The sequence below is a fragment of the Cenococcum geophilum genome, assembly GCF_001692895.1.
Source record: "Cenococcum geophilum 1.58 unplaced genomic scaffold K441scaffold_40, whole genome shotgun sequence".
NCBI lineage: Eukaryota > Fungi > Ascomycota > Dothideomycetes > Gloniales > Gloniaceae > Cenococcum > Cenococcum geophilum.
The window spans coordinates 1,295,263-1,320,555 of record NW_027137598.1 but is presented as its reverse complement, the minus strand read 5'-3'; the positions used below and the strand labels follow the sequence as shown (position 1 = coordinate 1,320,555).

The 25,293-nt window shown below is 47.1% G+C and overlaps 8 protein-coding genes across 8 annotated transcripts; 3 read left to right on the top strand and 5 right to left on the bottom strand.

Moving 5' to 3' along the window:
• Window positions 1-327: 327 nt before the first annotated feature.
• Window positions 328-2,923, top strand: K441DRAFT_641918 (glycoside hydrolase family 31 protein; the record flags this gene model as incomplete). Its single annotated transcript, XM_067646671.1, has 3 exons — window positions 328-1,082; window positions 1,135-1,861; window positions 1,944-2,923. The coding sequence occupies 3 exons, from the start codon at window positions 331-333 to the stop codon at window positions 2,763-2,765; spliced, it is 2,301 nt and encodes a 766-aa protein (XP_067500831.1). The 3' UTR covers window positions 2,766-2,923.
• K441DRAFT_616576 (MFS sugar transporter-like protein) lies at window positions 2,897-5,108 on the bottom strand. The gene is made up of 4 exons (XM_067645747.1): window positions 4,676-5,108; window positions 4,413-4,618; window positions 3,944-4,358; window positions 2,897-3,890 (listed from the first exon to the last, which is right to left on the bottom strand). Exons 1-4 carry the CDS (start codon window positions 4,870-4,872, stop codon window positions 3,191-3,193), a joined length of 1,518 nt encoding a protein of 505 aa, XP_067500830.1. The 5' UTR covers window positions 4,873-5,108; the 3' UTR covers window positions 2,897-3,190.
• A 494-nt stretch (window positions 5,109-5,602) lies between these two features.
• Window positions 5,603-8,070, top strand: K441DRAFT_575194 (glycoside hydrolase family 3 protein; the record flags this gene model as incomplete). The annotated part of the gene is made up of 3 exons (XM_067644148.1): window positions 5,603-5,966; window positions 6,037-7,007; window positions 7,060-8,070. 3 exons carry the CDS (start codon window positions 5,603-5,605, stop codon window positions 8,068-8,070), a joined length of 2,346 nt encoding a protein of 781 aa, XP_067500829.1.
• A 1,269-nt stretch (window positions 8,071-9,339) lies between these two features.
• Window positions 9,340-9,963, bottom strand: K441DRAFT_575300 (kinase-like protein; the record flags this gene model as incomplete). The annotated part of the gene is made up of 1 exon (XM_067644156.1): window positions 9,340-9,963. A coding segment is annotated over one exon (624 nt), but the record flags the coding sequence as incomplete, so codon positions are not given.
• Window positions 9,964-11,715: 1,752 nt separating this feature from the next.
• On the top strand, window positions 11,716-14,227 carry K441DRAFT_616566 (uncharacterized protein; the record flags this gene model as incomplete). Its single annotated transcript, XM_067645746.1, has 3 exons — window positions 11,716-11,858; window positions 11,920-12,089; window positions 12,150-14,227. The coding sequence occupies 3 exons, from the start codon at window positions 11,716-11,718 to the stop codon at window positions 14,225-14,227; spliced, it is 2,391 nt and encodes a 796-aa protein (XP_067500827.1).
• Window positions 14,177-16,788, bottom strand: K441DRAFT_616563 (general substrate transporter). The gene is made up of 8 exons (XM_067645745.1): window positions 16,440-16,788; window positions 16,046-16,377; window positions 15,897-15,982; window positions 15,771-15,850; window positions 15,477-15,712; window positions 15,115-15,425; window positions 14,789-15,062; window positions 14,177-14,726 (listed from the first exon to the last, which is right to left on the bottom strand). The coding sequence occupies exons 1-8, from the start codon at window positions 16,555-16,557 to the stop codon at window positions 14,577-14,579; spliced, it is 1,587 nt and encodes a 528-aa protein (XP_067500826.1). The 5' UTR covers window positions 16,558-16,788; the 3' UTR covers window positions 14,177-14,576.
• A 121-nt stretch (window positions 16,789-16,909) lies between these two features.
• K441DRAFT_664974 (glycoside hydrolase family 2 protein) lies at window positions 16,910-20,457 on the bottom strand. Its single transcript, XM_067649436.1, has 5 exons — window positions 19,653-20,457; window positions 18,772-19,601; window positions 18,521-18,723; window positions 18,056-18,414; window positions 16,910-17,994 (listed from the first exon to the last, which is right to left on the bottom strand). Exons 1-5 carry the CDS (start codon window positions 20,178-20,180, stop codon window positions 17,275-17,277), a joined length of 2,640 nt encoding a protein of 879 aa, XP_067500825.1. The 5' UTR covers window positions 20,181-20,457; the 3' UTR covers window positions 16,910-17,274.
• Window positions 20,458-20,981: 524 nt separating this feature from the next.
• On the bottom strand, window positions 20,982-21,863 carry K441DRAFT_575766 (uncharacterized protein; the record flags this gene model as incomplete). Its single annotated transcript, XM_067644181.1, has 2 exons — window positions 20,982-21,378; window positions 21,646-21,863. The coding sequence occupies 2 exons, from the start codon at window positions 21,861-21,863 to the stop codon at window positions 20,982-20,984; spliced, it is 615 nt and encodes a 204-aa protein (XP_067500824.1).
• Window positions 21,864-25,293: the final 3,430 nt, after the last annotated feature.

Here is a 25,293-nt window from a genome sequence, read left to right as displayed (position 1 = left end):
CAAGTGCATAGCATTCGAGGGGTCCCTCACTTCCACGAATTCCATCTGTACCAAAAGAGGTATTCGCCCTTTTAGGCTGAATTAATGCGGGCCCTAAAATGGTGCTTTGTTAGCGCCGCAACTAAATTGAAGCTTCTTTGAGCGCTTTTACACAGTCAGTAGCTGAATCGTGAAGTCGCACGGTCAAGAACTGGAGTGTTCAATCGAGATAGAGAGTTCCGCTCACTGGAAAAATTGAGGCAGCTTAGGAGACCATCGTAGCTATGAAGTTTCGCGATGGTTTGTAAAAAATGACATTCTAGGATGGAAAGAGTCGCTAACGAGATAGGCATGTGGCTTGTAGCCGAGGGCAAGACAGTCCAGTATGCCGAAGATATCTACACCATCACAGAACGCGAAGATGGAAAAGCAATAAATCTTCTATGCCCGACTCGGCATATCTACTCTCGCGGCGACGTATTGAACCTGAGTACTTTGAGTATTGACATCGAGGCCCAGTTTGATGGAGTAATTTCTCTTGAGGTCAGTCACTTTACGGGAGCTCTCCGCCATGGACCAAATTTCGATCTCTACTCGGACGGGCGTCCTGAGTGCGACGCTTCAATTAGCAAGAGCAGTAAAGGGACGATCATTTCTTCTGGTGGTCTTTCGGCTACAGTGCATCCGGACCAGCATACATTTGATATACGCTTCCACGCTACAGATGGATCAAAAGAACTTACGTCATTACTGAATCGGAGTGTGGGACTGGCTTATAGCCCCGCTATTAGCAGTCCTAAGCAAGTGGAAGATCTTAGGGATCTTAAGCACTACATCTTTACGCAGACCGAGATCGGAGTTGGCGAAAGCATTCATGGACTTGGGGAGCGGTTTGGTGCATTCAATAAGATTGGCCAGAGCATTGAAGTTTGGAATGAGGATGGAGGCACTTCAAGTGACCAAGCTTACAAGAATATCTCTTTCTGGATGAGCTCACGTGGCTATGGTGTCTTCATTGATACTCCAGAGAAGATTGATCTAGAGATTGGAAGTGAAAGATGCTGTAGGCTGCAGACGTCTGTAGAATCGCAGCGCCTCAAATGGTATCTCCACTCTCATTAAACTAAACCAAGAAAATCCTAATCCATGGACCAGGTATCTTATCTACGGCCCAACGCCAAAAGAAGTCCTCACAAAATATTCCATCCTGACAGGCAAACCAGGAAAGGTTCCGGCCTGGAGCTTTGGCCTCTGGCTCTCTACTTCCTTCACGACAAACTACGATGAGGAGACCGTCAGCCATTTCCTTGAAGAGATGAAAACACGACTCATCCCAGTCGAGGTCTTCCATTTCGACTGCTTCTGGCTCCGTTCCTTCCACTGGTGCGACTTCGTCTTCGACTCCAAGTACTTCCCGGACCCCGCTGGCCAAATGAGCCGTCTCAAATCAGCCAATCTTGTCAATAAAATCTCCGTTTGGACGAACCCATATGTTGGCCAGGCTTCTCCGATTTTTGCTTATGCGGCGGAGAAAGGGTACCTCTTGAAGCGCGAGAATGGAGATGTCTGGCAGTGGGATCTCTGGCAGGCTGGCATGGGCTTGGTTGATTTCACGAACCCGGAAGCAGTTAAGTGGTTTGAGGGATGCCTCGAGAGCTTGTATGACTTGGGGGTGAATTGCATCAAGACGGACTTCGGAGAGCGGATTCCGACTAAAGGGGTCAAGTGGTTTGATCCGAAGGTCGACCCGCAGCGCATGCACAATTTCTATGCATATATGTATAACAAAATCGTCTACGAGACGCTGCAGAAGCGGTATGGGAAGGATCAAGCGGTTCTATTCGCGCGAACGGCATGTGCAGGGACGCAACGATTCCCTCTAGTGAGTGCTCTTCTTTACATATACCTCCCATCCCCCAGTCTATACTCTAGGGAGTAGAGCACCAACTGACTCATTCTCCCAGTGCTGGGGCGGCGACTGCGAATCGACCCCCGCGGCACTTGCTGAAAGCATCCGCGGCGGCCTCTCCATCGGTCTTTCCTCCTTCTCCTCCTGGTCCTGCGATATCGGCGGCTTCGAAGGCAACCCACCGCCCTGGATCTATAAGCGCTGGGTCGCCTTCGGCCTCCTCTGCTCGCACTCGCGCCTGCACGGCAGCAACTCGTATCGAGTGCCCTGGCTTATCGATGACGACGACCGTTCCCCGGGCAACTGCACTGAGGTGCTGCGTACCTTCGTGCGGCTGAAGCGCCGCTTGATGCCGTACCTATACAGCCAGGCGATGCAGAGCTGCCGCATGGGGTGGCCGACCAGCCTGCGGGCGTGTGCGCTCGAGTTCCCAGATGATCCGACGGCTTGGTACCTAGATAGACAGTTCATGGTTGGTGAGGGCATTCTTGCGGCGCCGGTGTTCACGGAGGCGGGAGACGTCGAGTTCTACTTGCCGGCGGGAAAGTGGACGAGTTTTTGGGATGGTATGACTGTCCAGGGCCCTGGGCGGCGCAGAGAGACGCATGGGTTTAATAGTCTGCCATTGTATGTGCGTGAGGGTACGGTGCTGACGCTTGGGAAAGAGAGTGGTGCGGAGGGAGAAGGCTTTGGATATGATTGGCTAGAGGGGGGTGAGGTGAGGTTGTATTGTGTTAAGGAGGGGGACAAGGCGACTATGGTGGATAAGGAGGGCGAAGAAATTGGGGTTTTGGTGATTGGTAAGGATGGCGGGATTGAGGGAACAGAGGAAGCATTGAAAGGAGACTGGGGCTTTTGGAGGATTTCCGAGCTGTAGGAAGTTTGGTGGCTTAGAAGGCATCTGGGGTTTGGGAAAAAAAAAAGGGTCAATACTTTGTTTCCGAATAACTTCAATGAGTTGCAATGAATGATTTTGGAAATTATTGAACGGTGTTGACACCTGGTCTTGATGCAGAATATTTCTATACAAGTGGTACTAAGGCTACTCGGAGATCTCTTACATGTTTTACTTATGTTAAGAAGCTTACTTGCTTTCTGAAGTAATTCTCCATTAAACCATTAAGCCGTGAGTGAGGTGAATTTGAATATAGCGTATCACTGATTTTGCGAAATTTATCCATGGTATATCATAATCGAGGAATGTAAACGAAGCGACTGTCTTAAAGCCACACGAGTTTCACTATCAACAACCAATTAGATGGTCCGGCCATCTGTCACTTCGCAAAAGCCTTAGGTCTATTTTCAGACAGAGTTCTCCGCAGACGCACCCAATTCCTTGAGAGCAACCTGCCTTTCCTGGTTCATACCCTTAACTTCAATAGCCTTCATGTCCAGATTATCCGGCAAACTGCCCAGAGCGCGTTCGCCAAACAGTAAATCAATCTCCTCAAGAGACATCTTCTTTGTCTCCTTAAAGAATATGAAGATTGTTGGGAAGGTGACTAAGATATTAAATGCAATGAAGACGAAGTAGAACTTCCACGTGATCTGACCAAGACCTATTGGAGAAACTTGCGACCACAGCGTGCTGATAAGCCAATTGCCAATACCAGTCGCGAAGGCACTGCCACGTCCTCGGATTTGGAACGGCATAATCTCGCTCATGTAGACCCAGCTGACGGGGCCAAAGGAGAAGCTGAAAATGACGGTGACGCAGAAGATAAAGAAGACACCGGCAATTGATAGGCTGTTCTTCTTTGCTCCAATGGCGCCAGTTATTTGAGAGTTGATAGCAGCTTCGCAGATAAGTGCGATGGTGATACCGATTGTCCCCCAAAGAAGGGGTCTACGCCGGCCAACGCGGTCGAGGAAGAGAGAAATGAAGATAAAGTTGGCGAGTGGGCCGACACAATTGTAGATACCGGTAACGAGGAGGTTTCGACCACCCGTAATGCCAAGATTGTCGTACATAATGGTCTGGTAGTAGCCAATGACGTTGATTCTACGCTAGTTAACCAAGATGGCATTTACCAAAGTAGACAGTGTGAATCTTACCCAGTCATCTGAGTGAAAACTTGAACCAGAGTGGCATGGATAAGGCGGATCCTCCATTGCTTGACAGTGAACATGATTCGCCAACCCGGTACAGTAAGCGCTTTCTCCGCATCGATGGTCATTTTGATTTCGTTGAACTCAGCCTGGAGCCACTCATCGTTGTGGCCATTATAATGCAATTTACGGAGCACTTGCATGGCTTCGTCGCTGCAGTCCGTCTCGATCAAGTAGCGAGGTGACTCTGGGAAGAAAAACATGCCGGAGAGCAGAATAACACAAGGGATTGCTTGAAATCCCAATGGAAATCTCCATGAAAAGGCGCTGGATGCAGGCACTTTGGATGAGCCATAGCCTACCCAGGTGGAAACGATAAATCCAACACCAATCATTTGCTGGGTGAGACCAACAATAAAACCTAGCCACCTTATTTAGCAATTAAAGTGATTGAGTTTGAGGTCTATTAACACACCTCTAATATTGGGGTGCGCGCATTCGGATTGATACACAGGTACGGACATGGACAGGAGGCCAACAGCCCAACCAGCCAAGATACGGCCAACTAGGATCATGGATAAATTATGCGCAGCGCACTGCAGAATAGATCCGACTAAGGCAATTGCTGCACCGATTTGGACAGTATATTTTCTTCCAAAACGATCCATGGTGAGCCCACCCCTGTATTTTCTTTAGCTCTCTATGAAAAAAGATATGCTTGCAACGCGATATGCTTACATCAAGCTCCCAAACACGGCACCGCCGCTGAATGTGGAATTAATAGCGCCAATGATTGGAGATGTAGGTACGGTATTGAAAAAGCCGAGGAAATTGGGTGACCGAATGACATCCGTCATCACACCAGCATCATATCCAAAAAGGAATGACCCTGTGGCTGCGAAGATAGCTAGGGCAATGTTGAAGAGTAGCCCCATGATGCAATGTTTGTCAAGACGCCCTGGTGGAAGTGAAGAAAATGATATTCAAACCATGAGAGGAGGGCGAGATAGATATAATCGCAGTCATGAGAGCTGAAGACCTGCTGCCATGGTCCAGGTGTCATGGTGTCTCAACCTGGTCCGGAATGGAGGAGTAGGATTCCGATACAAACCAGGTTGGCCAACAAAAGCACTGAGGCTTGCCACCATACAATGCCGCTATTGGATAACGGGTTGGCAGCCGTTGCGGTAATTTGCCTGAATGCGGGTCATTAGTGAAGAGTAGCTACAGAGTGCTGCAAGAGCTCAGCGAGAGCACTACAGCAGAACTGCAAGAGTACTGCACGCACGCAGTAGGTTACCGAATGGAGGTTAATCCAGGCAGCGTTGGGTGAGGAGAGAGCGGAGATTTTGATGGCGGGGTTCTCTAAAATGATCGGAGCAGGCATACCGCCGCTAATTTCCAGTCCTCGGTCAATCTCGACGTCTATTCCGACGATGCAAACCATGCTCTGCAGGAACATCATCGCCCGTGCAATTGCAGAGAGAAAAGAGCATGGGCATGTAATTCAGGGAGCGGATCATCGTCCTGGGTCAACCGAGTCCGCGGCAAAATGAGCCTTCATCTCCAGGGACTGGCTGTTAACTTTCGTCATATAAGCTGTCCAGCGGCCTCAATGGGTTCCCTAGAGTCACTTTTTGTACCTTCATCTGTTTCTGGGCCACAATGCTTTCACTCAAGACCATTGCCGCTTTCTTGGCCGGGCTTTCGCTCGTTGCCGCTGGTCATTCCCCCAATGGCAAAAACAACGCAGCTGGAGCCGTTTACAAGAATTCAAATGCGCCTGTGGAGGCTAGAGTCTCTGACCTGCTATCTCGAATGACCATTGAGGATAAGACTGCTCAGCTCATGCAAGGCGACATCTCCAATTGGATCAATACAACCACCAATGCTTTCAACTACAGCGGGCTTGTCGCCAACATGGAGACGAAGGCCGGCCAATTCTACGTTGGCTATCCAGTACCTCAAAGTTGGATTAGCGCTGGCGTGAAGAGAGCACAGGAATACCTCATGCAGAATACTACTTTAGGTAGCTTACTATACCCGAACTCCATTTTTAAATTGGCATGACCTAGATCTTTTAATAAGTCATTTAATAGGGATTCCAGCGTTAGTACAATCTGAAGGTATACACGGATTCCTCATTGGCAACGCAACCATCTTCAACAGCCCCATTGCTTACGCATGCTCTTTCGACCCGGATCTCGTGCAAGAGATGGGAGCCGTAATAGCTCAAGAAGCCCTCGCTTTGGGTGTCAACCAGCTTTTTGCTCCACTAGCGGACTTAGCGCGAGAGCTACGGTATGGGCGTGTTGAGGAAACGTTTGGAGAGGACCCTTACCTCACTGGAGAAATCGCCTACAGCTATGTCAAAGGCCTCCAGGGTGGTAAAGTCAGCGCCACAGTCAAGCATTTCGTTGGATTCAGTAACCCGGAGCAAGGCATTAATACTGGGCCTGTGCATGGAGGGGAGCGAGAGATGAGGACCACCTGGATGCCACCTTTCAAGCGTGCCATCATTGATGCTGGTGCATACAGCATCATGTCCGCGTACCATTCCTACGATGGTGTACCAGCTATTGCCAACCATCACACGCTCACAGACGTTCTCCGAGGCGAGTGGGGATACAAATACTGGGTCACGTCCGATGCTGGTGCCACTGATCGTCTCTGCTGGGCGTTCAAGATGTGCACATACACGCCAATTGACTCCGAAAAAATCACCATGTATGCACTTCCTGCCGGCAACGATGTGGAAATGGGTGGTGGATCTTTCAATTTCAAGACTATCCCGAAGTTGGTAGAGTCGGGGAAGCTTGATATCTCCGTAGTTGATACAGCGGTGGCACGCCAGCTTCGAGCAAAATTCGAGTTAGGATTATTCGAGAATCCTTTCCCAGGCGCACCCGCTAACAAGACAGCACCTTTGATACACACTCCCAAGTCTGTACAGTTAGCTAGGCAGCTTGATGCTGACTCGATCGTTCTCCTGGAGAATCACAACACCGTGCTACCGCTCAAGCAGTCCGCAAACATTGCCGTTATCGGACCGATGGCTGATTTCATGAACGTAAGTGGCATTCTAATAATTCCCAGAGACCCCTGCTTACTATAATGATCAGCTGGGAGACTACGTTGTCTACCGCTCCCAATACAACCCCACCAACGTGACGCCGCTCCAAGGCATCCGTGCCGCCTCCAAAGGCACCGTTACCTTTGCACAAGGCTGCGAGCGCTGGTCGAACGACCAATCCGGATTCCCCGCCGCCGTCGCGGCCGCAGAGGCCGCCGACGTCGCCGTAGTCCTCGTCGGCACTTGGTCTCGCGACCAGCAAGAGCTCTGGCAAGGCCTGAACGCGACCACGGGCGAGCATGTTGACGTTGCATCGCTGAATCTTGTCGGCGCCATGGGGCCCCTCGTCCAGGCCATCATTGAGACGGGCAAGCCCACTGTCGTCGTCTACCAGTCCGGGAAGCCGATCTCAGAGCCCTGGATCTCGAATAGCTCGGCAGCACTTGTCCAGCAGTTTTACCCATCGGAGCAGGGCGGTAATGCGCTGGCAGACGTACTTTACGGCACCGTCAACCCGAGTGGAAAGCTCTCCGTATCGTTCCCATACGATGTTGGCACGCTGCCTATATACTATGACTACCTCAATTCTGGGCGCTATACGGATCCAGGTAGTATCAGCGCAAATGGGACGCTAAATTTCGGCCACCAGTATGTTCTGGATACCCCGCAGCCGCTGTATGAGTTCGGGTACGGGAAGTCATACTCTACCTTCATCTACTCCGATGTCTCGCTCTCATCGACCACTGCTTCCGCGATTGATACTATCACGGCCTCGGTGAGCGTCACGAACACGAGCCCCGTCGATGGGAAGGAGGTCGTGCAGTTGTACGTGCAGGATGTGTTAAGCAGCATCGTGGTGCCGAACCAGCAGCTGAAGGGCTTTAAGAAAGTGCTAGTGAAAGCGGGCAAGACGGTTGAAGTAGCTATTGACTTGAAGGTGCAGAGTTTGGGTTTGTGGGATATTAATATGAAGTATGTGATTGAGCCGGGCGATTTTGTGATTTGGATGGGAAGCTCTTCAAAGGATCTAAGGGGCAGTGCGACATTGGCTGTAAGTTGAGCCGCGTCAAAAACTAGGAAGATGAAGGACATGGTATTTTGAATTCTTGTATATGTATAATATCGAAAGGGTTTAGTGCAAAGGAATAGTCCTAGTGAGAGCATGACTGATAATATTTACACAGAAGAATGTACTGTACAATGTGATACAGATTGCCAATCACCTTATGTTAAGTTGACCGCTGAAAATCTCGTTATCCCCATCCTCAACATTTTTTAAAATTCTTCATCAGTGATACTGATCACCCTTAGTAGCCTTTAAAGCACATCGAATGCCATCGGGCCAGCGATCTTCGCTGTGTTCATGGTCTCACATCTAACTTTGGATCTAAACCAGCGTTTGCAACGTTAAAGCTGGCAACCAGATGCTAGAAAATATGAAGACTTGTATTTACGCATCAAGCATCCGATGGATTGATGGCAACCGTTTAGTAAGGCTACGCCCTCTTAGGAATAGTGCTAAGTGCCTTTTGATTGTTCTGGCGTTAGAGACGGGCGTTGTGATACTCCCCAGAATGGGTTTCTTTTTTGGCGTATAGCCAATGCCGTTATTTAATTTATTGTAACATGGGCCTTAATATTTCGAGCTAATGTTACGTTTAGTTGCAAATGTCTGCAGGAAAGGTCCGCTTTCCTTCAAAGATGGATATTTTCAAGGTGGAACAGAGTTGAATTCGGGAAAAATACTAGTGACTGGGATAGGTACCATGGTAGAGAGGCTGTTCTCTGTTGGTCCCGAATCACTGGCTGTCGGGTTGGAAAGGATAAGAGTGGGATCTTCTGCTGCAGAGGACGTGCCAAAAGAGCTAAGTGTCGTAGGAGATGACGTAGTGGAAGAGTCGAACGTTGTAGCGGAAGATATAATTGAGGGGTCTGTTACGGAGATAGATGAAGACAGACTCTCCGAGGAGGCATAAGCGCCAGTCCTATTCAGGGATATATAATCGTCAATTCCGGGCGAGGGCGTGAGGCCCGCGACTGGGTACTGATAGCATACACTGCAGAAGGTTTTGGAGGCCAAATCTCGTGATTCGAAGAATGATTTCATGGTGTTACTCGTCTCCATTGCGGAAGGCCGGGAATCACCGTCATATTGAAGCATCGGCTTGACGAACTTCTGGTAAAGTTCGCAACCCCATGCCGGTAAATGATTTCCATCTTGAGAAAACCATGCATCTACCAGGTCTAACGTGGTATAGTAAGCGTGCGACCCACGTCCCGTCTCTTCATCCATACGATAGCGAAAATCGTGGTAGTCCTTTAAAGATCTCTGACAAAGAACATTTACCATTTCAGTCAAAACGCACCCAAGTGAGAACACATCCGCGGAAGTATTTCTTCTTTTACAGGCCATAACTTCAGGTGCACTGTACATGCGTGTATGTCCGTAGGCCGGCCCTTCAGTTGAAGCTGCATTTTCTTCTAAAAACGCACGGCTAGAGCCAAAGTCAGAATAAATAATCTGCTTGCCTTTGACAAGAATATTCTTAGTTTTGATATCTTTGTGTCGGACACCATGGCCATGCATGAAAGCTAGTGTTGTTGTCAAGCAAAGCAGCCATGTCTCAATAAGCGGAGAGAGCTGAGACTCTGTAATGCTAGGTTCCCACTGATCAAGAAATGTTTCCAGGTCAGCGGATGCTAGCGGTTCTAGAACGATGGCAAATTGTTGCTTTTCCTGGTATGTGCAGTAGATGCTGACGATATGTGGATGACGTAGAGACTTAATGACAGAAATTTCATTCTCAATCATTTCTCTTAACTGACGTTCATTGGAACGTCGTAGGAACATCGATTTGCATGCATAGAAGTTTCCATAGAGCTTAACGCTCTCAACTTCTGCGAAGGCACCGCGACCAATTCTGTCAATTCTTGCAAAGGGGGCAGGCTTCATAATTCGTGTCCCCGGAAGATATCCAAACTCAAAGTGTGTAAGCCCATGCTGAGCTAGCCTCCTTTGAAAAGCACCAGTTACGGCAACCCGACCTTCTCTGTGTGCTTGAACGAGTGTCTCAGCTCCGAAAAACACATGCTGGGAGAATTCTTGCGCTCTCGACTCGTTCCCTTCTATCTGAGCGAGATAAATGGCCAAGTCCATATCGCACTGAAGCATCATTGTCTTATTCATATTCAAGATCTCTTGCACCATCCGTTCCATACGCAGAGCTGCTTGTTCAGGTCGACCAAGCCTTGCTTCGCATGCCGCTATTGCTCGTTCTAGTCTCAAGGTTCTCTTAGCCTGGTACTCAACAATCATATCTCGTGCACGGTGAAGTCGTGGATCCATTAGGAGGGATGCGATAATGTTCTCAGCCACAACGAAAATGTCGGTTTCGGCCCAACTGAGGAAGTCTGCGATTGTCCACAGTTCCATATGTTCATAAGCAATTGTTTGTAGATTATTGTAAGTCAAACAACGTCGAAAACGGTTAACAGCATCTCGTTGCGGCTGAGAGAGTGAGCATTGTCGCAAGGCCTCGTAGCTCTCCACTGATTGCGGATGATCTCGACCGAGGCGATAACATCGGCCTAAATAAGCTTCTAATAGCAACACCGATGCTGCTTTATCTCTTCCCCAAGAAAGGAGTGCCAGTCCATACGCATATAAAATGCGCAGGGTAGTGTAATGCCAATTTCCCAAGGTGATAGTGCTAAGAACCATTGCATGGCAGAATTCGTGATTTGAACTTTCTAGCTTGTGTAGGCCTGCTGATGCCCGTGCTTGATTAAGTACGACGTTAGCAGTGAGGATATGAGGCAGTGAAGCCCCATAACTGCTATCCAGGGTAGACAAAATAGTAGAAGCCGCTTCAAAATGTCCACTATTATTCAAAACGAGACTAAGAGTTTCAAGAAGAGTTGGAACATAATCTTTTGGTTGTAGTCCCCTGCTCCCCTCCTGAGGAATGTCGTCTTCTGTTACAGTCTTGAGTAGCCTATGGCAGAGATCCTCAGCATGTCCTAAATTTCGCCCATTTTCAGCAAGAAAATGAGCAAAATCGCTGACGATCCGAATACGGAGGAGGTTCTTAGGCGAGAGCACTTGACTTGTAAGTAGTGCAGCTTTGTAGGCTTGATCGGCCTGATCGTATTGTCCCAGTCCTTGATAGACGCGAGCAAGGAGATGCCAATCTGTAAAGTCGTCCCCTGAAAGGTCTGGCGTAGTCTCCTTTCTCTTGCGTAAAATGTCTACAAGAGACCTTCGAACTCGTTGTAGTTCGGCAGTCACGCGGTCCGCGGCTTTGAGGTAGTCTGTAGTGAGTGATGCCCGCTGTTCGATTTCAAGCACTGCAAGAGCATCATGATGTGTGTTAGCTCGGTGGATCGCTCTCTGCTCTTCCTCGGAGATTTCGGTGCGACGTGCTAACCACTGGAGCGACCCTTCATGGATTGAGCGAAGCCTTGAAAGCATTACATCGAAGCGGGTCCGGAGGGTATCGCAGGGTTGAGATTTCTCCAGAGAACTAGGATATTTGGTCTTAGGCCAGGGCCGAATAATCAGGGGCTCACGCAGATCACAAGGCCGGGGGCGAAGCCGTGATGGCCCGTGCGTTTTACTAGTTTCCGTGGCATCCTGGCTTCAACGAAGATTACGAATGAACGACAACGGAACCGCGATAGGACCGCTCCTGTGTCTCTCTTCGGCATGACTGCTGAAGCACCGGATCCCCGAATATTCAAGACTTGGCAAGATGCCTTCCAATATCCCGTCCCCATTGTTCGTAAATTGGAACTCCAGCTCCGCTCCAATGTCAACGAGAACCACGAGAAGCTCCGCACCCTAGTCGGGTAAGTTTTGGATATTGAATACTTGTCTTCAGGGTCCACTTACTAATTATTAGGTATTCAGAGCGAGCTATCGCGACCTTCTCAGCACAGCGGAAAGAATCATTGAAATGGAGGAAAATATGGAGCAGGTCGAGACAACCCTAAGAAAGGTTGGCCAGAGGTGCAATTCGCGGGCCGTAGACCGAATCTCCGACAATTATGCGAAGCTGGATAAACATTGGAGAGCTCGTGGTTTGTGCTTCACCGAAAAATGTTAACAAGACCGTCTGGTGGTTGACAAGCGAATTACAGACCGAGATCGATATGCATTTGCATCACAGCTCTCCGTTCTCCAGAGTTGCCCAATTGTGATGACTCGTCTTTCGAAGAAAGGAGGATCCTCCCTTCTCATTGCTAAAGTCTTGGTCTTATCCCGACTACTACACAAAGCAATATCTCAGACCGCAAATAAGTCTCCATTTGTGGACAATATCAGAGACCAGCTTGGGTCGCTGCGTCGCAGACTACTCAGCCGGATTGACAAGCATCTTTCTAGCCCTACCGCCGACACTTCGACCCTTGTGGAGAATATGTGCGCCTTCTCGTTGGCTACAAGTGCGACCCCTACAGATGTCCTTAGACATTTCCACCATGTAAGAATGGAGGCAATTGTACAAGCCTTTGAACCCCATGAAAAGGTACAAGAGCATATTCTAAGCAGTCTTGAGCTTTGCGTGAGAACTCTCCAGGATACTCAAGCCATATTTCCTCGGCGGTTAGCGGACTCGCTAGCGAAGTTAAAGTTACATCCCCTCATGCAGGACCCGGACATTCGAGCGATTACTGAATTAAATTTAGATATCCACGAGCGGTGGATTGTGGATGAAGCCCGAAATTATACGCCTTGGCCGCGTCACGACGAGCTTCAAAGAGTTGATGCAGAGAAACTCTTGAAGTCATGGGCAAAGCACGCCATTTCTTCCTTTCTCAAAGGTATGAAAGATGTGTTATCACATGTCCAAGATTTCAAAGCAGTCGCCGAGCTAAGAAGGCAATTATTCGAAACCTGGCTTGCTTCTGGTAGCGGGGTACCTGGACTTAAATCGTCTGGAGTGCTTGACGATCTTCGTGAGGCAATGAACTCGCATTTGGGTAGCATTGTCCATGTTCGCGCCCAAGGTCTTCACATAATCATTTCCGAGATATCCAAAACTCTAGAAAATTGGTCAGCCACCGACAGGGAAATCAAGACGTCTCTATGGGACAGTTCTACAACATCTATGGAGATCAGTAATGGGGCAGAGTCGTTCAAGCAAGCAGTCCTTGACAAGAGTCACGGGCGAAGTGATTATGTTCTCCGGATAGTGTTGATGTACCAGCAGTGGGCCGATTCAGCACTTGAGGCTAAGAGTATCATCAAGGAAATGCGAGAGGCCCGGTGGGATGAAGATTTTGGAGACGGTGCTGAGGATTCTGATGATGGATTTAGTCTAGACTCGAAGCAAGCTCTCCTAAGCGAAGACGATCCGCGTTCACTTGAAGAAAAAGTGCAAGAGGCCATTTTCGAGGCTTTACTGGAACTGCAGAAGAACCTGAAAACTTTAATTGCACGACTGACATCTGATACGCAGGAGTCCAGTCTCCCGCAAGCAATTTTCCTCCTCCGTGTGCTTCGAGAAGTAAGCGAGCGAATTCCGAGACTTGGTCTGAAAGATACAGAGTCTACCTCGTCATCATTACCATCCGCTTCATCTCTAGTTGAACCCCTACATAACGCTCTTGCGACTTTTATTTCACAGTCTGCGCTGGATTCGTTGAAGAGACGTCTTCGGAAGTTTTCTACCTCTCGGCGCATTTTGAGCCGCACATTATGGGAAGGCAATCCTCCTCTACCAGTCCAGCCATCTCCTGGGACATTTAAGTTCCTTCATACACTCTCAAATGATATGGGAGTGCGCGGCAATGACCTATGGGCGCCTGGGGCGGTTCGTACTATTAAAAGTGTTGCTGGCACGGAAGTTTACAACTTACTGAAAGAATGTGCGAATTCTATCCAAGCGGAGGATGAGACATCGGTAGTCCACGATAAACAAGTCAACGGCATCAAACAGGAAGGAGACGAGGATGACCAACAGGTGGAAGATGAATCGGCGATTGACAAACGTAAAGTCAAGAAAGAGAAGCTGACGCAGCTCCTCTTCGACATTTCCTATCTTCAGCGTTGTCTTACTCTCTCTGACCATGGCTCTTCTTCAGATGAGCATTTCGATACACTTTCAGAAGCAACATACCAGGCAGCCAGCCTTGACGAAGCTAGCCGTGCTCGGTTGAGGAAGAGTGCTGCTGATTATAGGAAGAGAACCTATCTGCTATTTGCTCTACTATCTTAGCGGACCATATGTTTTCAATAGATCCCGAATTGCAAAACGAGTTCAGCGGCTTAAACCCGAAGTTTACTATTGCTCTTTTTCACAGATACGCTCAACCCTTTGAAGTATCTAAAAATGACCAGAAGTTGTAAGGCACACACTACTGTGACCCTGCTGGCAAGGATGACTTGCTGAATAAACCTAAGCAACGTGATATCACTTTTACTTTTATGTATATCTATATATACAAATGTGCTGCAATTAAGTGCCTCCGCCATAGCTAGAATAAGATATGCCCTCTCAGCTGCAAGAGCTTTCCTCAATCTCATTACCCATCACATTTTAAACTTCGCGGTATTGAAGAGCTTGGTCATGCCTCTTCTTTGACTGCTATGCTTCCCAGCCCGGGAACTTGTCTTTGGGATTCCAATGTTAGTGGGTCATTAGAGCTTCCATGTCGCCCCTTCACTGCTGATTGGAAGTTTCGACAACTGAACTTGTTATTGAATAAGTAATCCATCTATATATTGGATAATTTTAGTATATTTGCGTCCTCGAGTTCATAGCTAAAGGGGTACTCACATCGTCGAAGCTAAGCCCTTTAGTCTCCGGAATAAGGAAGTAAAAAATAACGCAAAGTGGAACACCCAGTCCAGCAAAGACGAACCCAACTTTCGCACCTAGGTTGCCTGCATCGGGGTTGATCAAGAAAGGAGACACAAAGCCGACCAGCCAACCGGCAAAACCCTGTGTGAAACCGACAATCGACTGAGTTGATGCCCTCAGTGGCAGAGAAGTAACTTCGGAGCCAATTGCAAACCCAACAGCACCTAGCGTTAGCTGAAATGCGACAGACCTGGATGGGTAAGTGAAACGCCTGTTGAATCTTGAGCGAGTTCGGGACTCACCAAACAAACATGCAAACAACAGCGACCCATAATGCCCCATGGCCGTTGAAGCAGCCTACAATACCCATCAACAGGAGTATAAGCGTCAACACAAGTGTGCCGAGAACAAGCAGTGGACGTCGGCCGGCCGTTTCGATGAAGAAGAATGCCGAGATATTAGATAATAGCATAACAATGTACAAACCTACTGACACCGTGAAATAGTCCCTCACGCCTATCAGGGAAAGGAAGTAAGTGGCATAGCTGAGAACGAAAGGTGCTCCGATAAGTTGCTGTCCAGCTACAGGTATGAGCGCGATTAAGGTCCGTTTCTTTCGTGTGTCAATGTTGCAGAGGAGCCTGAAACAAGAACGTTATCATACCAGGTTCGTTCCTTGAAAACATTGAACCAGCAAGGGTCCTTTCCGTGAGGCGGCTACTCGAACCTCTTCACTGAAGGCCACATTACTTGTTATGCGCTTTATCTCAGCATCTATCAGAGTCTGGTCTTTCGAGCCGTGTATTCGGTTTAGGGCTTTGCGCGCTTTCTCAGTGTGCCCCTTTTTCAAGAGATAGTAGGGGGATTCAGGATACACCGGATAGCCTCCGACAAGGACCACTACACACGCTTAGTCACTATATGGCAGTAAAGGACACGTATTGGACCATCAGCTTACCCACGAAGATGAGTTGGAGGATTATCAATGTTCGGTACGACCATTTTCCTTCAATGGTCGAAGTTCCTCTCGAAATACACCTTGCTACGTCAGTGGAGAACCTAAAGACGCCGCCAAATCGCTTACGCTAGCATAAACTGCCCTAGCACGATTGACCCATTTGTGAGGCACAAGAAGAAACCTCGAAGCTCCTGTCGGGTGTTCTCGCCGATCTAGACCGGAAATTCCACTAGTGCAATGCCGAAGCCGATAGCTTGGAGGGCCATTAATTAAACCATCGCTAGAGTCACGGATATAGAGCATACTGCACCACTTATCAAACGACCAGCCAGGAATAATTTCCACTCGTGGCTGGCTACTTGCATCGCAACGCCGACAGCCGTAACAAGAGATCCAAAAGCAAGGGAGTGTTTGCGTCCTATCATCTCCAGTATCTGCCCACCAGCCATCACACCCACAACCAGCCCGCCCATTGATGCACCAGCCCACCCGGACTGATAATTCGCAGGTACCAGGTAGCCGGATGGCTGGCTTGTAAATGGCCGGCCGTATTGCTTCTGGAATGCTGGGAATGCTGTGGCAGTACCTGCGAGTCCAGAGTCGAACCCTTCGCCATGTTAGATTTTGGGTTGTTTTTGGGTTGTTGGAGGTAATGAGAGTTTTTGTTACCATACATCACGCCGCCAACGGAGCTATAAAGCGCCCAGAAAATGAATCCCTTCTGCTTCCGCAGGATCTTCCATTTGTGCTCTGGGTGCACGCGATCCCAGTCTGGATAGAAGGTCATAATTGAGGAATTGATCACAGCAATTAGATAGATATAGCGAGTATCTCCAATAAAGGGTTTCTTTGGTTAAGACGAAGCGGAGTAGGACAGAGGATTCATCAGATGGACAGCAAGTGCTTTAGCAACTAGTTAATATCATTTTAATTTCATAGAGTCATACATCCAGTTGCGGGGTAGTATTGCATGGTTGTTATGCAGTTGTATCTAAGCAAATATATTTTCTATTCGGGCAAACTTTCTGAATTCGCCGCTTAGAGAAAGTTGTTTTTTGGAGAATGCCGTCCTGCTCCTCGGCGCCCGGTGTGCCGCTAGTTTGTGTTCCGAAATCCGGGTTTTAGTTGACTTGCAGAGTGACGCATCCGGCATCGGCAACCTACTCCTACTGGCTAACAATGCGGGTTGGGCTGCAACGCACTGGCCCACGGGCATACGAAAGATCATTCACGAAGCGTGCGCAATGCAAAGGAAACGTCACAGCCTCCAACCAAGGCGGCCTCGAAACTTGCAATGGCTCCAGAGTGCCTCGTGCCAGTAGACCTTAATGCAAGTGCGGCTTACGAATGTGACCGAGTTGTTCCCCAATGCATTTTCGAAAACACCCTACTGACAACGACTGCTTTTATCCGCATCCGTCTACCTCCGCATTGCTCTCACGAAACCCGGGAGGACCTCACAGCCACTCAGTACAAAGATGGTCTGTCTGCAGTCGTCGTCCTATCACATTTCCCAATCCGCTAGAAACTTAGGCTTTACCCCTCTCCCTCTCAGCCCCTTAACCCCCACACTCATCTGTTCTCCAGGCATTAGGTCGAGCATATTATCCTCCCACACTGGCTCCGGCTCATTCTCCTCCTCGCTCCTGTCATAATCGGGGTATAAAAACAAACCTTTAATTGGTTGGTTCGCCTTGATCGTGACTATGTCCTCCCATGCAGCGCCTTCATCCGCTTTGCTGGTTCCGAGATCGACTCGCGTGTCCTTTGGCCAATGCAAATAGCGGAACGGCTCGGGCCAGTTGACGATGCGGGCCAAGATAGTCCCTGCGTCGTCAACTAAACTCGCCGATAGGACGATGAGCGAGTTATCCGTCAGCGTTTTCGGATTCTCCACTTCACCGAGCTCGGTGTTCTGGCCTGGCAGAAGCGTAACCGCTTTCTTCTCCGAAGGAAACCCGACACGTTCACCAGCAGCAAAATCGTAGGCGGCAAGAACGAGGGTACAGCTAAGTTCTGCAGTGGTTGTGTTGTGTGCGAAAATGGAGAATTGCGGGATCTCAGTCTCGCGGGGATGGTCTTCGTCAATCCAGCGTGAGAGTGGTGTGCGTTCTATGCCGACAGAGATAGGGGCGAAGACACGACGAATACTGTAGAAGGAAGGCTTAACGCGAAGATAGTAATCTATAAAGCTCCAGGACGTGACCGGGTAACAGTCATTGAGCTGCACGAACTTGTAAGCGTTGCGCTACATTGGGTTGTTTGGGGTTTCCAGGTTAGCTCACCTGCCAAATGATAGCACCTGCGCAGGCCTCCTTCCCTTTACCATTGAACTTACGCTTCCAATCTCGCAGAGCATAGCCGTATGCCTCACTCTGCATTAATTGGCTACAGTAAGCGAAGTCTTCCAGACTCTGGTTGTTATACCGGAAATTCTCCGCGAGATAGCGCGCAATGCGAGTTTCGGCGCCGTGGCCTTTGTTATGGCAATCAATAGCCTTCGATTGGGGGTATCGATCCCGCACATCCGGGACGAAGACATCAACGGTACGCATTATGGGAAAACCATGCATACCGAACTCTGAGACGAAGCGCCCAGAAAGGTTCTTGTACTGTTGATAGGAGAGTTGCTCCTGATGCCATACTACGAGCTATGTTAGTGATAATGCATTGAATTCCTTAACCTCACCTGAAAGTCACCAGTAACCTATTTCAAGGAGATATTTCATTGTTGGAGACGTGTGACATACCTGACCACTGATGGATATCGCCCACAGTCGGGTCACTTGCACTATCACCTCCCCATGGAGAGTTGGGCCAGTACTTCACCTCTGGACATAATTCTTTGGTGATGTCTGGTAGAAGCTGGAGATAAATCTTGCGTTGTGGAAAATCGGTATCTTCAAAAGGTCCAGCTACATCGCGAGCATCGAACTCTACTCGTGCATCCCTACTGCCAAATCTTAGCTTTAACCGATAATAGCAATAGTATCGAGCTTACCCCACCCCCATCTCTGCAAGCATAAAATCTTCATTGCCCCCACAGAGCAATGCAAGACATGCTCGGTTCCTGATTCTAGTGACCTGTGCTTCGACCTCCTTTGTCACGTTCTCGAGAAAAGCGTCATGGATAGGGTAATCGCCGCAGGCAAAAGCCAAGTCATGCCAGACCAGTATTCCGTTTTCATCGCAAGCGTCGAAGAAGTCCTCGGTTTCGTAAATCCCACCTCCCCACACTCGGATCATATTTAAGTGACTTTTTTTAGCCATCCCTATCCACGCAAAGTATTTCTCTCGGGTAATTCGTGGAAGCAAATTATCCGCCGGAATCCAATTGCCACCTTGGATAAAGATGTCGCGACCGTTAACATTGAACATGAAAGTTGTTCCCGGTTCATCATCAAGGGGTCTTTGAATCAGAGATATGGACCGTAGAGCGAAGCGGGTAGTCGTTTCATCGAGCAAAACTTTCTCTGCGCCGAGCAGTGTCGTTTTTAAAGTGTACAAGTATTGGTCTCCTTCGCCGTTGGGCCACCATAAATTTGGCGAAGGAAACACCTTAGTAGCGGTAGCTTTGCCACCCTTGACTTCCAGATCGCTCTGTATAACCTCTTCGCCATCTGCATCGAGCACGATAATGAGAACAGTGTTAACACCCTCCGAGGATGCCACTGTGTTGACATTGATATGAATCATCGCCCAGCTAACGTCCGGGAATAGGTTTGAAGTCACATGAACTGTATCGATTCGAGAGTTGTAGGTTTCGATATGAATTGGAAGATACGGCCCACAAGTTACGATGATTGGACCCCAATCCCAGCCCCAATGGTACTAATCACCGGGATTAGTTTAGTCTGAAGTACGCATTGTGGCTGTACTAACCTGAGCCTTACGAATATGCATACGCTTCGGATCCCGCATAATACTTATTCTCTTGCCATATGTCTTCTCCAGCTCTTGTCCTTTTTTGAACGCGCTTTCGAACAGAATTAGAATCTCGTTGTCAGTTCCTGAGGGCTGCAGATGATCTTTGATATCCACACGGTGAGGGATAAACATGTTATCGCTTTGTAATATTTGCTTTCCATTGAGTTGTACTGTAGCAAAGGTATCTAATCCTTCAAAAAGAAGCTCAATTTTGTCCCTCGAGGCTGCAGAGTCTGGAGTTGGAAAGGCACAAGAATACTCCCAATCCGCTTCGCCGACCCACTGAATGAGACGTTCGTTCTCCCCAACATTTGGGTCTGGGAGAAGTTTTGCGTGCAATAACTCAAGTTGGATCACTGAAGGGAACGCAGATGCTGGGATCCATTTCTTTATTTCCGGGATAGAATCGGCTTTCGAAGAACTGTTGGAATTTGCAAGCCTCCATTGCCATCCTGAAGAGAGAGTCAGTCTTTCTCTAGGCATTCTGCTCTTATTCTCGTAGAGCTAGCGCCACACTTAGTATCGGCAGATGTTAAGTAGAGTTGGACAGTAAACGTTCGAGGGAAATAATATGACCCAAACCCTCGTTTTAACCGAGTTTACCTAGATGAATATGCAAAAATGGGGAGTTTCGTGTTACAAAAGGTTTACCAGGTACCGATGGGAGCGAGTCGTGGAGAGGTTTGGTTGCTTGACTCAAGCCCCACGCTTTGCCCCTCACCTCCCACCCGCATAACCTGCTGCATTAGCATTATTCCGTGAGTCCATGACCCATTCATTGGTATTTCCGGGTTCCTAGTGCACTGCTAAATCGTGGCATGACCCATTCATTGGTATTTCCGGGTTCCTAGTGCACTGCTAAATCGTGGCATGACCCATTCATTGGTATTTCCGGGTTCCTAGTGCACTGCTAAATCGTGGTTTGGAGAATGACAGGTAAGGACATATATTTGAAGTTCTTCAGCAGATCTCATTATGTGAGCATCGATCTACAGGGCATTTGAACAATGCGCTACTTTTCTTGGTGTTTTCGGTACATTCTGTAGCATTCGTTTTGCTAGGATACATTTCAGAATTGTCTAAAAGTATTGTGTTTCAAAGGCGACAGACTCCATTAGTAAGTACGAGAGGTTCCGGCTTAAGCAAGTTTTGAATGCGAAATAGAGATAGTCGAGCACTGTACTTGATTTTAGCTGTAAAATTATCTCGCAGAATTAGCTTTCATAGTAAGATACTTGGATAGCGCTAAATGATAGAAACGTCAAAGAGGTGCCAGGACGAGTTTCAGGAACTACTAATGAAATCCAGTAACCCAAAGAGCAATTTATTATCAACCCTACACCCCTCATTCTCATTCCTTGCCTGGCGAAATCCTTCGTATAGCCAACTCTTTATTGTGTACGCATCAATCTCTCGAAAGTTTTGTTGCGATATGAGAACAAACGCCTGGCTGCAAAGAGTGGTAGATTCGGTGTCCGAAGGTGGGTATATGTTGCAAAAAGACGGTATTGGAGGGGATAGGATTTTGCGCAATTCGGGGTCGGATTCCGGCCGGGCATTGTCTTCTGATATTAACGGTACCGATGAGTCTTCTACTAATTCGCAGTAACTTGGTGGATAGCATGACGGGGTGTGATCGAGCGGATCCTGGGGTTGGGGAAGCATCCAAGCCGACGGACGGCTAAGGGCGCTTGGGAGAATGTTGGTAAATAGTGGTAACTCTGGAGTTGAAGGTGTACTCAGGGACGTTGTAGAATAATCCAGGAGTACAGTATCAGACAACTTTTCTTGGGCACTTATGGGTTTATCAACCATGCTCAAATCTGCGTTAGCGGTGATATCTCCAACCGTAGAGAGAGCATCTTCTGGGACGATATCGTGGGACGGCTCTTGGTTCTCATGCGGCTGCTGCTTAATAACTCCATTCCTCCATCTCTCCAGCTCTAACTTCGATGCAGCAAGTTCAGTCGTGGCTTGAGCTAGTAATCGCTCTGTTTCCTGGAGCTTCTGCTCAAGAGAGGCGATGTATTCGCGCCGACGCTCACGGTGCCGACGTTGGTTGTTCCTTACACGAACTAGCGTATGTGCAGGCGTTTTCAGTTGGCTTCGCGGAGGACTAGTTGTGAGATTTGGAGACTGAGACAAAGTATTGGTAGCTTGAGCCATGAATTACTCTATCCTGGAGAGGAGATTCTTTTGAGTCGGCTTGGGGGAGAGCATTGACGAAGGAGGAGATGCCTCGCCAAGGCAGTGACATTCCATTGCGTTTAATGGAGGGGTGTCATTATCTCCCGATAATCGGATAATCGGGACGAGACCGAGGCCCGGTTCATTAATCGGTGCCGCAACGTACGCTACATATTTAGGTTGAACTGTTAAAGTGTTGGGAATAAAGGCAAATGGTCACCATATGAGGCATATTGCCGTCACGTGTGGCAAGTTGCCGTTACGTGCGGCAAGTTGCCATCACGTGCCGCCGCGGCACTAGCGTGGTAAGGAACCTTAAGTTCCTCACCCCTTTCTTTAAGAAGAAGAAAACAGAATAATTATTATACTATCTATGAACCGTAGCTACGTAATATCCCCTTATAAGTCCAATACTAATTAGTGGTTAACTTCACTGTTATACTATAGAACAGCTAGGTTTTCACTAAGAAGAGATAAGCTACTGTACTAGTGCTACTCGTGCTAAGGGAAGCTGTTTTTTAAGGTTAGAACTAGTCTTAAACCTTAAATAAAACTCTTCCATAAATCTAAGGATCTAAAGGCCAGAACTAGTCCTGAGCCTTCCCTAGATTATAGATTCTTGCGTCTATTACGCAGAATAACACGCTTTATAAGTCTTTGCGATTTAAGGCTAGAACTGGTCCTAAGCCCTATAACCGTAAATATATGTTATAAACGCGTACTAAACGATAAACGCGTACTAAATAATAAATATATATTATAAACGCGTACCAAATAATAATCCCTATACCACCAATATTCCCTTCCTCTAAAGATATAACTATAGCCACTCTAAACAACTAAAGAGACTCCTTACTATTAGGGGTAGCTATATACGCGAAACTTATTAATAAAGATTGGGACGTATTTACCTTTAATATAATAACCTATACCGTAAAATAAGTTAACGGCTTTCTCCTATACTATATTCTATTCTACTAAGATAGCTACTATACCGATTTATAGTTATAGGAATATTTTAGGGAGAATTTTATAGGATAGACCGCTGACACCTAAGCACTTAGTAATATTAATATTATTTAAGATTTTTAAAACTCCCTCTAAAGAAATGGGGTGTATATTACTAAAAACGGTAACCTAATTACTAGTAATATTTACGCCGTTCTTATTAGTATAAAAAAACCAGTATAGACGGAAGCTAAAATTATACGTTAACTACGGAAACCTAAAACTAACCTATATTCTTTAAAAGGCAACTTTAATTTAGAACGAAACTGTATAATTACAGCACCTGCTATACTAACCGCGTGCTTACGCGGTTCAATACACCAAGTACGCGTTTACGCGTTCGGTTCGCTTACGCGTCTAGTGCACTCCTAAAACACTAGCTTAGGGGGGAGGTGCGTTAGTATATAGACCACGTAGCCCACCTCAATAGAATCGACAGTCACCACCGTCTAAATAAGTATACGATACTATACGTATTTCGTGCCCCTAGACACGACTTACTTATACCATTAAATTGGTACCAACACTGATTAGTGAGCGCGCACAGATTAGGAGATACATACTTGCTTAGAAGACGTCTAACGCTCCACCTTATAAGCCCCTATTTCAGTTAAAGAGAATTAAAGTACTCTAGATTTGGAAGACGTCTGACGCTCTACCTTACCTAGAATTACCTTAAATCTACCCTAGTTTTGGAAGACGTTTACGCTCCACCTTAATTAGAGATATTAACTACTGTACTAGTAGTTAACGTGACCACGTTAAGAATATGATTACACCAAGAATGCGACTACTATACCCTACTAAAATACCCCGGCCTCCTCTCTGACCCCTTATGGAGACCTTTTACCCTTTTACGAACCGTTATGGACCCGTTAATTACTTTTACAGACCGTTACGGAGACCTCTTACCCTCCTACGAACCACTACGGACCTGTTAAGACCCTATGGAGACCCCCTTACCCTTCTACGAACTGTTATAGGCCCGTTAACCGATTTTACGGACCCTTATAAGACCTCTTTTACCCGCTACGCACTATACTACACTATATAATATAGCAGACATCAGTAAGCAGGTTAATGAAGGTCAAAAGAAGTAGAGATAAGGAGTTAACGTTACGTCTATAGATAATGTTAACAACTATATCAAATTTAAAATCCTTAAGTATAAATACTTTAAGCTTATAAACGTCGACCTATAGGAGTAATACTAGGAAGACTTTGCGGACTTTATAGAAGCCATCTTTAAGGAATGCAACCCCACTACTATTTATAACCTACGGACCCTTTTACGTAACCAAGGCGTATAGGTTAAAAGGAATAAACAGGTTACTGTTATACGGTCCTTATATAATATAATATATAAGGAGGACCAAACGGAATAGACTAAAGAAGAAATTTTAGACAAGTATAACACTACTAAGGAACTCTTTACTTCTTCTAAACTTAATATAATTACTAGCCTTATACCTAACCCTCTTAACTAAATTCGTCCTATAAACCCAAGCAGTTTTAAAATTAATCTTACTAGCTAAAGTACACCTAGTACTTATGTTACGGACCGTAATACCCCTATAACCTAAATTACGGACCACAATACCCCTGCGAACTAAAATATAGACTAAACCCCTTCTGTTGTTTAAACTACAGATCCGCAACCTATATATCCGTAACCTATAAATCCGCAAGCTACAGACCCGTAAACTACCTAAGTAAAGACCTATGGTAAGGAGCTAGCTAACCTAGCTAAGCTCTACACCGACGAATCTAAGTACAGCAGTAAAAACAACAACTTTAACTTTAAACTAACCATCTTTACGGACCTCTATTAGAAGGCTAATATTCCTAAATAGGAGTTCAGCCAAGCCTACTCTACTATACTACGCGGCCTAGCACTTAACTACTACTACACTAACCTTAAGAGTAACCCCCTTAGTGTTCCCTTTAATAAGCTATGCAAAGCCACACGCAACTACTTTAAAGGACTGGAATATAGGCGTGATATCCTTACCTAATAGAATGCGACCAAGTTACGGACCGTAATGGATAAGAATACTAAAAAATCAACTATAGAGTGCCTATAAATCCTTATTAAAGACCTCCGCCACCTATAGTATGGTCTTAATATTAAGCTTTAAACGGACGACTTCTTATATAACAAATTAATTACGGCCTGCTAGGAAATGGAACCCTACAAATACGCCTATTATAAGCCCGCAGATACCATAGCTGGCCTTATTAACAATTTACGGTCCTTTATTACAACGTATAAAGCCTTAAACCCACCAGGCAGTACTTAAGCTTTTATTACGGACCTACAAAATCCGCAACCTAATTTAGATGCCTACTTTACAGACCGCTGATACCGCTAGCAGTATCCGCATTAACTAGGTTCTACCCA